The 13,103-nt window shown below is 49.8% G+C and overlaps 1 protein-coding gene across 1 annotated transcript in view; it reads right to left on the minus strand.

Moving 5' to 3' along the window:
* Nucleotides 1-13,103, minus strand: part of SH3RF3 (SH3 domain containing ring finger 3) — a 371,252-nt gene that overhangs the window by 47,326 nt on the left and 310,823 nt on the right. Inside the window, exon 8 of the mRNA XM_025353961.1 lies at nt 8,581-8,900. Coding sequence (XP_025209746.1) covers nt 8,581-8,900 — 320 coding nt within the window. The remainder of the gene's footprint in view (nt 1-8,580; nt 8,901-13,103) is intronic.

A 13,103-nucleotide genomic window follows, 5' to 3' on the forward strand; every position in this document is an offset into this window, starting at 1 on the left:
CTTGTGCTTGTTTTTCTTTTGAACTGATGCCATCACTGAATTTTTCTGGGCATGGACGGCTGGAAAAAAATCCTATGTCTTTGAAAGCACTGTGAGAATATATCAGTTGAAAAACAAGGCAGTCACAGCAGTAGACTTTTGCAGAACAGAATCTAGACTTGACATGGGAATCGAGTTGTGCCAGGGGCTCCCGGCCATGAAGTGTGTGCATTGCCCGCCCCAGCCACATTGTCACACGCATCGCTTGCTTGTCCAGCTCATGTGGCACTAGAGTGTAGGATTTCACAGTAATCCTGATCAGTGATTCGTTATTAGTCGGTGCCCTTTGGGGAGGGTGGCAGAACCCTCACAACGATTACACGTGACTCACAAATCCTTTTCTTTTTCTAAAGTGTATTACTATTTTACAGACGGATTTTGGTTTAATGCTTTGCAGTTGAAACCCTACTTCTGAATAATAGTTTTTTTGAGTTCCCTTCATTGTTCAGGCTATAGGTCAGGTACAAAACTGCAATCTTAAACATCTTTTTCTATTTGTGTTTTCTGGCGGACATAGGATAAGTGAACCAGGAAATGGAATCTCCAGGGATTGAGGAGATAAATAAATGACATTTCACACATAGCTTGCACCAACCAATTAGGGCTCCCTTCTGAGTAGCCTACATCTCTCCATTTGTTGATGGATAAGTGTGTGTGTGTGTGTGTATATATATACACACACACAAGTATATATATTTTTATATGTATACACATCCTTATAAGTATATATATGTATACACATCCTTGTAAGTATATTTATGTATACACATCCTTATAAGTATATATATATATAAAAAATAAATATATAACAAAATTAAACCCCTCTTTGATCTTTTAGAGAAGCCTCAAGTATCTAGTTTTATATCTGCATGGATCATATAATTCTTGTTTTAGTTTGTTTGTTTTTTGAGACGGAGTCTCGCTCTGTCACCCAGGCTGGAGTGCAGTGGCCGGATCTCAGCTCACTGCAAGCTCCGCCTCCCGGGTTCACGCCATTCTCCTGCCTCAGCCTCCTGAGTAGCTGGGACTACAGGCCCCCGCCACCTAGCCTGGCTAGTTTTTTGTATTTTTAGTAGAGACGGGGTTTCACCGTGTTAGCCAGGATGGTCTCGATCTCCTGACCTCGTGATCCGCCCGTCTCGGCCTCCCAAAGTGCTGGGATTACAGGCTTGAGCCACCGCGCCCGGCCAGATCATATAATTCTTCTGGGATCCAGACTTCAATTAACTATCAAATTCTTAATAATAATTTCTAATATTTTTGTCCTGAATACTATGCTATGCATTCATCAAATTAACTAAATTTACTCTTCCTAACAACTCACGGTGGTAGGTGCTATCATCCCTATTTCACAGATGTGGAAACTGAGGCATGGAAGGCAGAGGAGCTTGCTTGAAATCACACAGTTGGTAAACAGGAGACCTGATTCACACTAGGCAGCTGACCCCAGGTCCACCCTCCGTGCTGACTAATCCACTGTGTCTTCCTTCTCCAAATTCAAGCTTCACTGGCTGTTGAGATGACCGTGGCTCTTGCTCCTTCCCTTGTCCCTGCCACTTCCTCAAGGCTCAGCTGCAGGAGCCCCAGGCTCTTCTCCCCAGAGGAGAAGCTAACCAGCAGAAGCAGAGAATGGGGAGTGGGCACTTGTGGGTACTATGGAGCCTGGTTTCATTCCCAGTGCCCTACTTGTCATGTGGCCTTGGGCAGGTCACCTTGCCTCTCTGGACCTCATGTCCACATTTGTACCCTGAAAGGGTCACCGGCACTCACAACCACACTGAGATCCAGAAGCCTCATCCCAATGCAGAGGCCTATGGAGTTTCTACAGGAGAAGTGGGGACAGCCAGCTTCACTTGCTGTCCTGGGAGGGTGCAGATAACAAGAGAAGCCTCCAGGCCACCACTGACCTCTGCTCAGACCAGGCTGGGCCACTGCCCTGCCCCACTCAGGGCCCGTGCTCTGACAGGACATTCCTAACTTAGAGAAAGAGGATGCCACTCTTGTCATCAGGGAAGTGATGCTCCAGCAGTTTACACCTTCCAAAAAAGGCTGTCTGGAAAACTTCAGAATGTTCTTTGGCGGCTGGGATTAATGCTTTCAGGATGGGTTCATTTTCAGCTGCGCACGCTGGCTCCCCTTATCCCTCGGAAGACAGGCTGACAATGGGGGAACAGGAAGAGGACCAGGAGTCACCGGTGCTCCCAGCCACACGGGGCTGACTCTGTGAGCCCTTCTGCCCAGCCAACGCCAGTGCCACTGGCCAGCAGAGCTGCCGGGCACGAGTGGCCAGGGCGGAGGTGGTTTCCATGGCCCATGGCTGACCGTCAGACTCCTCAGTGACTTTGCTGTGGGGCAGACCCGAGGTTCCCAAGCCCCCCATGGACCTGGGAGCCCAGGGATGCATCAGGCTGTAGCTGCACCTGACGCCAGAGCATGGGCTGAGGGGCTCCGTGAGCAAGCTGGGGGGCAGGTCTCCCCTAAGATCCACATGATGGTTCCCACGTGGGTGAGCTCAGTTCTGGGTGAGGTCAGATCCAGCTCCTTCTATCTCTGATGCCAGTGTCTGCAGGTGACAGCAGGCCCCTCCCCACTCTGGCTGGTGGGAGCGTGTGGCCAGCCTGTGCCGGCAGAGTGTCGCTGTCACTTTGGAAGTGAATAGGGCTAGTAACCCTGGAGAAGCTGGCATGAAAGCTGGCAGCGGCTGGCTTCCCATGCTGCCTGTCAGCAGAAGTAGGATAGACGAGTAAGGGTCTACCTATTGCAGGGTGCCTCTACTCAAGAGGAAATACATTTATAAGCCAGCGCTTCTTCACTTTAGGGAGAGCTGCCTGGCTACTCAAAAGAGCTTCATCCTCAAGATTTCTTCAGATTGGATGTTCCTGGGTTTTCATTAAAATATAATCACTTTCCTATGTAATATCATAAGTGTATATGACATATGAAACACATATATATATATGAGATTATACATATATTGAATGGGTGGGGGTGCACATATGTGTCCCACAGCTTCCATGCTCCAGACCAGGCCTTGCTGCCACCATTATGGGTCACTCTGTCAGGTCCTCTGTTCCTTTCACACCAAATTGGGTTTGCAGAGTCTTGATGACATAGATCATGCCGTCCACATGGACTTGGTCAGTGATTCATTGTTGCACGGGTTCTGGCTGTGGTTGGGTCCAATGTGGACCCAGAAGGCAGACACCTAGGGCCCATTCTCCCCCCAAGGCCAACCTCATGGTCTCCTGCCAGCCGCTACCCTGGACGTCTCACTGTGGGACTCCTGGACAGGCCATGGTCTCCCAGGGACTGGGAGGTCACCACAGTCAGCACTTGGACCCAAACACAGGAGGCGAGAGGCCAGCATTCCTGTGCCAGCTCCCCTGCCAATGCTGTGTGGCCCCAGGCAAGTCTCTCAAGATCTCTGAGCCTCAGGAACACATGGAAAATGGGGAATTTAATAGAAAACATCTTTAGAGGCCCTTTCAAGTTTCAATATTCTATTACTCACTGAAACTAAAACTACCACACCCATAAAAGGAAAGTTACCTTTTTTTTTTCTGGCCCACAAAGAATTTCCCATAAGTTGTGAGAGTGAAAACTTACTGACAGCAGTTTTTCCAATTCCCTTTAGTCTATAGTCATCACCAGGTGCCTTCTATGGGCAGAGGCTGTCGGCCCAAGGCTTCGAGATGCTTTTGAATTAAGTTTTATGTCAGGACTCGCACACAACAACACGGAAGCTCCCCAGTGTACCGTCCCTACTGTACGCTCAGCATGAAGATCTATGCTACCCTGTTTCATTCTGTTTATCCCGTCCAATCTAAATAAAAATGTGGTCCCAATCCACTGGACTGATCATTTGAAGAATGCTGCTGTGGAGTCCATGGCCGGGCCAGAGCCTCGGGGAACCTCAGCACCAAGGAGAGGGCTCCACAGAAGTCAGGCGGCTGGCAGGAGCGCTCTCACCGTGTGGACTTGGTCAACTGCACAGGGACAGCAAGGGGCTCAGAACCCCGAGGAGGCAAGGGCCACTACTCATGGCCTCGTGGCACCCATGGCACCCTCCTGCCCAGCGCCTGGCAGATTTTGCAGTGCTGAGAGGCTGCCAACGAGTCCCTCTTAGGGATGCCTGCTACCTCTCCCATCCCTGGCCCTCATCTTCGGGCCATGTCCTCTGGCCTCTGCTCGGGCTGGCCCTCAGCCGAGGATCCTCCCACCTGTGCCCCGGGAAGCCTCCCCTGACCTGGGCTGGCCAGGCGCCTTTTTCGGTGACCCTCTGTTCCCACACGCAGGTCCGTCACCCACCCTCTCCTGCAATCAATCACCTGTGTACCTGTACAGCGACCTGTACTACACTCTGGCTCCTCCAGGCCAGGGTTGATCTTTCCATCACTATGAACCACGTGCCTGCGCTCTGCCAGGTACATCCTCATGCTCCTTGCAATACACAGATGAGTCAGGGATTGGGGCACAAATAAGAGAATGAGTGATGGCCGGCCGGGTGGTTAGGGATGCTGACCGCACGCAGCCCATTGGCAGGCACTGACACCCTTCTCCTCTAGGTGACTCTCCCCTGGACTTAGGTACCCTGAGGGTTCATATCACCTGGTGCTGATGTGCTCACACAGTTTCAAAACCAGAAAACTGTCACGGATGGACACAACAGGCAGTGTTCCATGGTCATTTCAAGCACAAAATTCATTTTTAAGTGCAAAAGGATAACTTAAATACTGAAGATCACCTTTTAAAACCAGATTTGAGCTCTACTATGTAATTTGTGGGTGTTGGGGACCTGGCCACAGGGCAGCCCCTGCAGGGAGCAATATGATCAGGCAGGTGGGCGGGAAGAGACCTGGGCGAGTAGACTGGAGAGGTTCCTGCATAGGCTGGCAGATGCCTGGGCCCAGAGAGGAGCTCTGGTTCAGGACTGGGTCTGTAGAAAGAACTGCCACTCTGTCTGCACTTGTATTATTCTCAGAGGCCTCCACACCACATCGGGCCATGCAGGGAGCAGAGTTCAAAGGCCGAATCCCCCTGGATATAGCAGCAGAGCACCAGCCTACTGGGGACCAGTTTCCCAGGGACCAGCCTCCCGGGATCAGCCTCCTGGGCATCAGCCTCCTGGCACCAGCCTCCTGTCATTACCCTCCCGGGACCAGCCTCCCGGCACCAGTCTCCCAAGGACCAGCCACCTGGGACCAGCCTCCTGTCACCAGCCTCCCAGGACCAGCCTTCCGGGGACCAGCCTCTCAGCATCAGCCTCCTGGGGATCAGCCTCCTGGGACCTCGACCATAGCCACTGACATCATACAACACAGAGCTGGTTTTGGTGCCTCTTCCTTCTCCATACTCAGGGATATGGCTCATAAATCTCCCATGCTCCTAGGAGAAAATTACTCCCTACTCTACGGTGCCCAGGAGCTGCATCAACCCTGACTTCTCTGTGGTATATGTGTGGAAGGACCTGGGTGGAATTTAGCAGCACTGGTGCTAGGAAACTGCGCCACACTGAGGTGTGTGTCTCAGTGGACATGGGAGTGAGGAGCTCACTGTCTTTTCCCAAAGAAAATTTAACAGAAACAGACTGGAGAATACTGCCGAATGCTTTAAAAAACCTTTGCCATAATCAGACATGTGTACATCTATGATCAAGTTGCCCAAAGTTAGGAAGCCTGTTCAGCGTAGTCATGGCGGGCTGGGGTGCAGGAAGCAGCCTGCAGGGAGCGTGCTGGCCCCAGCCTCCTAGCCCAGCCCAGCCTGCTGGTGCAGGTCACACAGGCTCACTTGCTTCTGAGCAGTGGACTAAAATGACCATCATCTCTGCTCTTCTGCTACAAACGGCAGCTGTAGATGCCTTGGGCCTTGCTGCAAATTAGGAGAAATTCAAGTGGGAACACAGATGGGAAAAATGTTCACAGGTGGTTTTGTAGACAGTGCTTGTCTTTGTTGGTTACGAGAGGTGGGAATGAAAAGCACACACAATGTGTGCGAGGGCGATGCGCTTCTCCGCTGGGGTTTACTGAACCTCTGGGCACGAGCTCACATGGCCTCACAAAAACCAAAAACCACTTCGCCTCCTGCCTGGAGTGCAGCGTGGACTGCTCCCTGTGTGCCCACAGCATGTGCCCAGCCCCAAGCGTGGCCTGCGCACTTCTGCTGCCCACAGAGGCTCAGGAGCTGCCAGGGGAGGAGGAGGCTGAGCCACTGTATGTGCAGCTTTCCCTGCATGGCAGGGCGTCCCTGCATGGTGCCTTTCATCAAGACGGATGTTGGGGTGTCCTCTGGACTCAACTGCTCTTTGCTGATATAGGACAACTGTTAGAGGGCATAAACCGTACGTGAAAGCGAAATAGTTGCAAAGTGTCTAATAGGCAGGCTAGGAACAGACCCAGCTGGTGTTCATTAACTTTACACTTAGGTGGGTGACGGGGAACAGCATTGTCCTCCATGTAGATTCCTACAGGACTCAATGTCATAGAAACCCACTCAGCAATGGTCGTATTGAAGCCAGTCCCATTTGCTTCACAAACTAGAGAGAGGGAATTCTTGTGCAAAGAACCAGAAATGCTGAAGGAACTATTACGGCCCCCACTTTCCAAGTCTGCCCCGGTTGTTCCTGAGCAGCTGGGAGGAAGGAAGAATGTTTAAGTGAGAGGGTAGGACTGTGAATCCCACCTCTCCCTCCTGATGAGACCCAGCCACATCTCATAACAAGAGCTGCAGGGCAGAAGGGAACAGATTCAAGACTGAACTGTTCTTCAAACAGACAGACACAAAACACAGAGCAGCTGTGGTGCTCTGTGAGGCTGCAGCAGCCCTGGAGCTTTGCTAGCTGCATGCCTCTGCCACACCAGTCAGCACAGGAACAACCATCGCTCTGGACTGAATAACACAGGAGGTGCTGAGGCCCTGCGGAACTTGGTGTGGCCCATGTCTGCAGCGTTCCCGGCTCATGCAGAGGACGGGGGAGCAGGGCCTGCCTCCAGGGTGATGGGCAGAGAGCCCGCCAAGTGAGTGCTGTGTTTGGCAAGGGCCTCGAGAAAGAGAGAGAGGCTGTCCCTGCCTGGAACGCACCATCTAGTGTCCAGGGTGCCCATCTAAGCCCTGGCTAAGACATCCTGATCCAAAGACTGATTTTATATGGAAAGATGTCAAAAGACCCACAGAATCAGTCAAGCCAAGAGAGAACAATCCCTAAACCGTTCAGGCAGCAAGGCCAATACACAGAGTGGCTCCCTGCCCAGGACCCAGTCCAACGCCCTAGGGATACAGTCTCAGGCAGTGCGTGGGCCCTGAGCCCTGGAGAATTGCTTACTGGATTTCACATGGGCGTCCAAAAACTTCATGTAAAACAAACAGCAAAATATCTCATCAACAATTTGAAAATACAGGTTACATGTTGAAACAGTAATATTGTGGATATTGGGTTTAACGGAATAGGCTATTAAAATGAATTTCACCTTTTAAATTTATTTTAAAATTAATTTTACTTTTTAAAAATGTGGCTACTAGAAAATATACAATTTGATTTGTGGCTTGCATTATGTTTCTGCTGGACAGCACTGATTTGGAAGTCTGGATTCTCATCCTGGTTAATCTAATATCTAGGTTGGTGGCAACTGGAACAAGTTTCTTGGACTCAGATTTTCTTTCTTTTTCTTTTTTTTTTTTTTTTTTTCCGAGATGCAGTCTTGCTCTGTTGTCCAGGTTGGAGTGCAGTGGCACAATCTCAGCTCACTGCAGTCTCTGTCCCCCAGTTTCCAGTGATTCTCCTGCCTCAGCCTCCTGGGTAGCTGGGATTACAGGCACACGCCACCATGCCTGGTTAATTTTTATATTTTTAGTAGAGATGGGGTTTTGCCATGTTGGCCAGGCTGGTCTCAAAACTCCTGACCTCAGGTGATCCGCCTGCCTCAGCCTCTCAAAGTGCTGGGATTAAAGGCTTGAGCCAGCGTGCCTGGCCCAGATTTTCTTTTATGAAATCAGCACTTCATGGCTAAAACAATAGCTAAAAAACACACCAGCTATCAGGTCAGCATTCTCCTGTTCCTTCTCATTGCTACTCAGGAAATAGGCCTGTCCCATATGGTTTAACAGGTTGTGGACTGCACAAGGATGACATATTAAAGGGAGTGGGTGCTGTTCACACTGCACATGTAGATTTATATATTTATCATTACAATATCCCAGCACATGGCAATAAATATCTCGTTCTAACAAAATGAGTATATTACAATGATTTTACAACAGATGGAACTAAGGCATTTTCAAGAGGGGACACCTTTTTCCAATTTGCATGAGAAATGTAGCTGGACTTGTATTGGCCCTGCCAGCACCCAAGGCCTGCCTGATTCCTCTCCAACCAGCTGCTGTGGTGGTTCGGCTCCCTCTCTGTCACACGCCTGGTTCATCTAGGGGCAGGCATTTGGTGCCCACATTCAAGCTTCCATTGCACAAATGCCACTGCCATCTAGTGCCAAAGAGTTACAGTAAGCAGCTGGCCTCGAGCTCAGGGCTCGTCCAGGACGGGCCTCTTACCTTTTCACTTTTCTTCTCGTCTAGTTTGCATCCTGTGTTCGTGGGGCTGGATGTGGACAGAACACCGATGGGCCCCCCTCCAGCCTCCCCGTTGAGGTTGGCGGCACTGACGTTGGGAGGTGTGATGGCTGATGCTGCTGATGTGAGGGGGATGGCTGGCCGCGGGCACATCTGCACTGGGGGCTGGTGGCTGTGCTGCGGGGACACCACCGAGTGGGGCCTGAGGCTGGTGGCAGGCAGGCGGGATGGAGAGTTCTGAGTGCGCAGGGGTGACACGGTGGCAGTTGGCCGGTCCTGAGCCTGGGCTGCAGAGTGGGCAGCTGGAGACGGGGTTGGAGAGAGAGCAGGATGAAAGGTTAGTTTGCAACCTGCCAGGCCTGCCAGGCAGCTGCAGTGCACGCTCTTCTCAGGCTCCCTCCTCGAGCCCTCACAGCCTCTCTCTCACGTTTCTCCAGACCTGGCCACTTCACAGATGGAAAAATATGCCAAGAAACCCTGAAAATTCATTCCTATCTTCCAAAGCCCAAGGGATCAGGGAGCCCTGCCACGGCTCAAAACACTGCTTTCCTCAGGTGGAGCTAAAACAGCTTTGCCAAGGTTGCCATGAATATGGGCACATTCCCAGTTCTATGAAGTCCTTTCACTCAGCGATCCCCAACCATTTTGGCACCAAGGACCCGTTTCGTGGAAGTCAATTTTTCCACAGACTGGGGCAGGAGAGGGTTTCGGGATGATTCAAGTGCATTACATTTATTATGTACTTTATTTCTATTATTACTACATTGTAATACATAGTGAAATAATTATACAGCTCACCATAATATAGAATCAGGGGGACCCCTGCACTTGTTTTCCTGCAACTAGACAGTCCCATCTAAAGACGATGGGAGACAGTGACAGATCATCAGCCATTAGATTCTCATAAGGAGCGTGCAACCTAGATACCGCATATGTGCAGCAGGGTTTGCACTCCTGTGAGCATCTAATGCTGCTGCTAATCTGACAGGTGGTGGAGCTCAGGTGGTAACGCAAGCATTGAGGAAGGGCTGTAAATACAGATGAAGCTTTCCTTGCTCACCCACCACTCACGACCTGCTGTGCGGCCCATTTCCTAATAGGCCATGGACCGGAACTGGTCTGTGGCTTGGAGGTTGCGGACTCCTGCTCTAACTAATTTTCTCTGCTGTGATGAGCTAAAGCACTCAGAAAAATTTTGAAAGTATGGTTTTGAAATATGGTTGTAAAATGCTCATAAAAGTAAAGCCTGTGAAAGCATCTCGGTGAGGCCTCAAGATGTCCCCTGAATTATTAAGCACCACTGCATGTAAACCGATCAAGCTTGACTCCAGTTACTCTTGACCCCTGAACCGGCCCGGCTGGTCCTTGGTTTCCACACTGGGTATGTGATCTTGCTGAGTGAGGGCTGAGCCTATGAGAGCTGCCTTGGCCGGAGACAACTGCAGGAAGAAAGCAGCGGACCTTTCTCCCAGCAGCAGCCTGGAGGAGAAGCCGCCCACCACCCTGCTGCCATCTGCCTGCATCTGCTGCTGTGCCTGCATGTCGAAGTCCCGGGCTTCCAGGTTTACAAAACTGGAACCTTACAACTGTGGATCCACCACCTTGCTGCCAGCAAAAACAATTCTTAAAGATGTTAGGGACTGAAAGTGGTAACATTCGTAAAAACCTCCCCTATGAAAAGATACAGCTCCCTTTACACGCAGCACCACATTCATAGTAATTCTGCTACTATGTGTGTTAGTAATTTCAGGGAATCGTCTCCTTAATAAATATGGATGAAACAAATGTTGGGAGAGAATGAACGTCCCCGGGGGAATGGTGACTTTTGTCCTGGGTTGTTCTGGCCCAAGTGGAGACCTGGGCTGAGCATCAGACACTGCTTTATACCAAGTGGCCCAGGCAGCACCACGCAGCTCACATCCAGCTGCTGTGCATTCTTAAGGCAGAGAAAAATTATGTCATACTGTAATCATTTTCTACCAGCAGACTTTGTGGCATTCATGGCTTCAGAGCATGAAAGAAAATCCATGCAATAAAAACAATCTTCTCAGCCCCCAACTATGCACTCGTTAATCCTAACAGCGTTTGGAGGCCACGGGAAGTAGCACTGCGAGGCGTACAAAGCTCTCCATCTGGGAGTCGGGCCTTCTTCTGACACAGCCGTGTGTGAAGCGCTGGTGAGATCTAATTATGTGATCCCGGATTCTCCGGGACCTGGGCAGCCTGCTGCTTCTACGAGATGAAATACAGAAGGGCTGATTTATGCGTGGTTTTTTTTTCTCCTTTTTTTTTCTTTCTTTTCTTTTTTTTTTTTTTTTTTTTTTAAATATTCAGGGCTTCAGCTGGGTCGGAAACTTGAAATATTTGATCCTCACCCAACACAGCTCCATATTTACAAGGAGAGCAGGTCAGGCAATCACGCAGATCCAGGGGCCTCAGGTCATTTAATCACCCTGAAAACACTGACTCGGAGGCCGCTCCTGGAGATGTATTCATCTCTCCCCTCAGCTGGCTGACTCCCCTTCCCTCGGCCCAGAGTCCCTGGAATGGGGTGACAGCCTGCCAGGGAAGCGCTGTGGCCCTTGGCCTTGGGACTGTACCAGGGTCTGCGCCCCTGGGCTGTGCATGGCTGGCCTCTACCTGCTGGCCGGCTTCCCCTTGCCTGCCACACTACTTTGCTCATCCAGGCACCAAAGAAGAGACAGAGAGTGTTCCAGCAACCTCCAACCTCACCTCCTAATACCCTCCCCTCAGCCACACTGGCCTCCTGGCCACTGCCAGTACGACTGGCTCCTGGTCACTTCAGAGGCACAGTGCCAGCACCCCTGCCCACAGACCTCACCTCCCTCAGAGCTGCAAGGCGGGACCCTCAGGTGCCTGGAAGGCTCAGATACCACCTTCTAGAGACCTGCCTACTGCCTTCACGGTGCTGTCTGCCCTCTGCAGCCTCAGCCTCCCCTGCTCCTGCTCTAGCTCTAGCTTTCTTTTGCCGGCAAGGTGCTTAGCTCCTCACAGTTGTGTAATTTACATGTTCACTGGAGGCTGATTGTTCATTGCCTGTCCCCACTGCAATGGAGCTCCATGAGGTAGGGACATGGCTGCTTAATTCACGGATAACCCCCGCAATGGTGCCTGGCATGTAGAAGGTGCTCTGTACATTTTTTGAATAAAAGAGTGAGTCTCTGAGAAAAAAGAACCCCAGCCACGTCACTTCCGATTTCACAGAATGGAACCACTGGAGAAGAAAAACTGTAGTGTGAGAAAGCAAGGCAAAGCTCAGGTCACGATACTGGCTGGTGAAGAGTGTGCTCATCTCTGGTAGGATTTACCCTTATTTTCACCCACCCCGGGTGCTCCCACCCTGAGCTGGCTGGGACTACTCGTTAGTGATGCCAAAGTAGCCCACACCTTCTTTGAAGTCAGGCTGACAGATGAAGGCTGTTTACGAAAGCACCAACCATGCTCCCTGCTTTTCCCTTTCCTCTCCTCTTTAAACCTTTGGTGTGTTTCAGTCCCATTACAGCTGCCCCAAGGACTGAGTCCTCACTCAGTTCACTGTATGTCCCTAGTATCTGTAGGTGCTTTATAAATGATAGGGGAATGAATAAATGACCTACTGCATCACCAGCTTTGTCCTTTCCTTATTTTCAGGGGTATTGCTTCCCACTTCAGGGATGAAATGGAACTCCCACAACTCCAGGCCAACCCCCCTCTCCACTTCCCCACACCCCTCCCTTCCAGTCACAAGGACTCTGCGTCCCACCAGGTCAACACCTTCACCCACATCCTTGATACCTTCGCTGGCTCATCCCTTCTCTCCTATATTTAGCCTCTTTATTAGCTTTTCCCCCATAATTTATTAACCAGTTGTCTCTCCCATTTAATAAATAATATTCCTTCTATACTTTGTCCTCTTTTAGCTAGTACCTCCTTTTCCCATTTTTCTTTACATTTAATATTTTTGAAATAGTGCGTACACTGGCTCTTTCTTATATTTTTATTCATTTCTATGTAAGTAATCTGTATCTGCCCTCTGGCAGCTTTTATAGTATTTTCTTTATCCTTTGATGCCTGAAGTTTAAGTTCAGCATGTTTAGACTTGGATTTTTGGTTATTTTTCCTACTCAGCACTCTTTGTGCTTTCTGTGTGAGAACCTGAGCCCCTCTTCAATTTTGGAGAATTCTCAGGGACTACTCCTTTAAATCTTCTCTCTGTCGCACCTCTTCTGTTTTCTAGTTATGAAAATCCTGTTAGAAGTAGTTTGGAGCTCCTCAATCTATCCTCCATGTTTATACATCTCTTTCGTATTTTTCGTCTCTGCTCTGTATTCCGGATAAATTCCTTTGTATGGTTTTTCAATTTCACTAATTCTACTTTCAATTGTGTCTACAGTTTATGCTACCTACAGAGGTTTTGTATTTAAACATATATTTTTCCTCTCCAAAATTTCAAATTGGTTCTTTTTCTTTTTTTTTTTTTTTTTTTTTTTTTTTTTTTTTTTTTT

The sequence above is a fragment of the Theropithecus gelada genome, chromosome 13 (assembly GCF_003255815.1).
Source record: "Theropithecus gelada isolate Dixy chromosome 13, Tgel_1.0, whole genome shotgun sequence".
Classification (NCBI taxonomy): domain Eukaryota; kingdom Metazoa; phylum Chordata; class Mammalia; order Primates; family Cercopithecidae; genus Theropithecus; species Theropithecus gelada.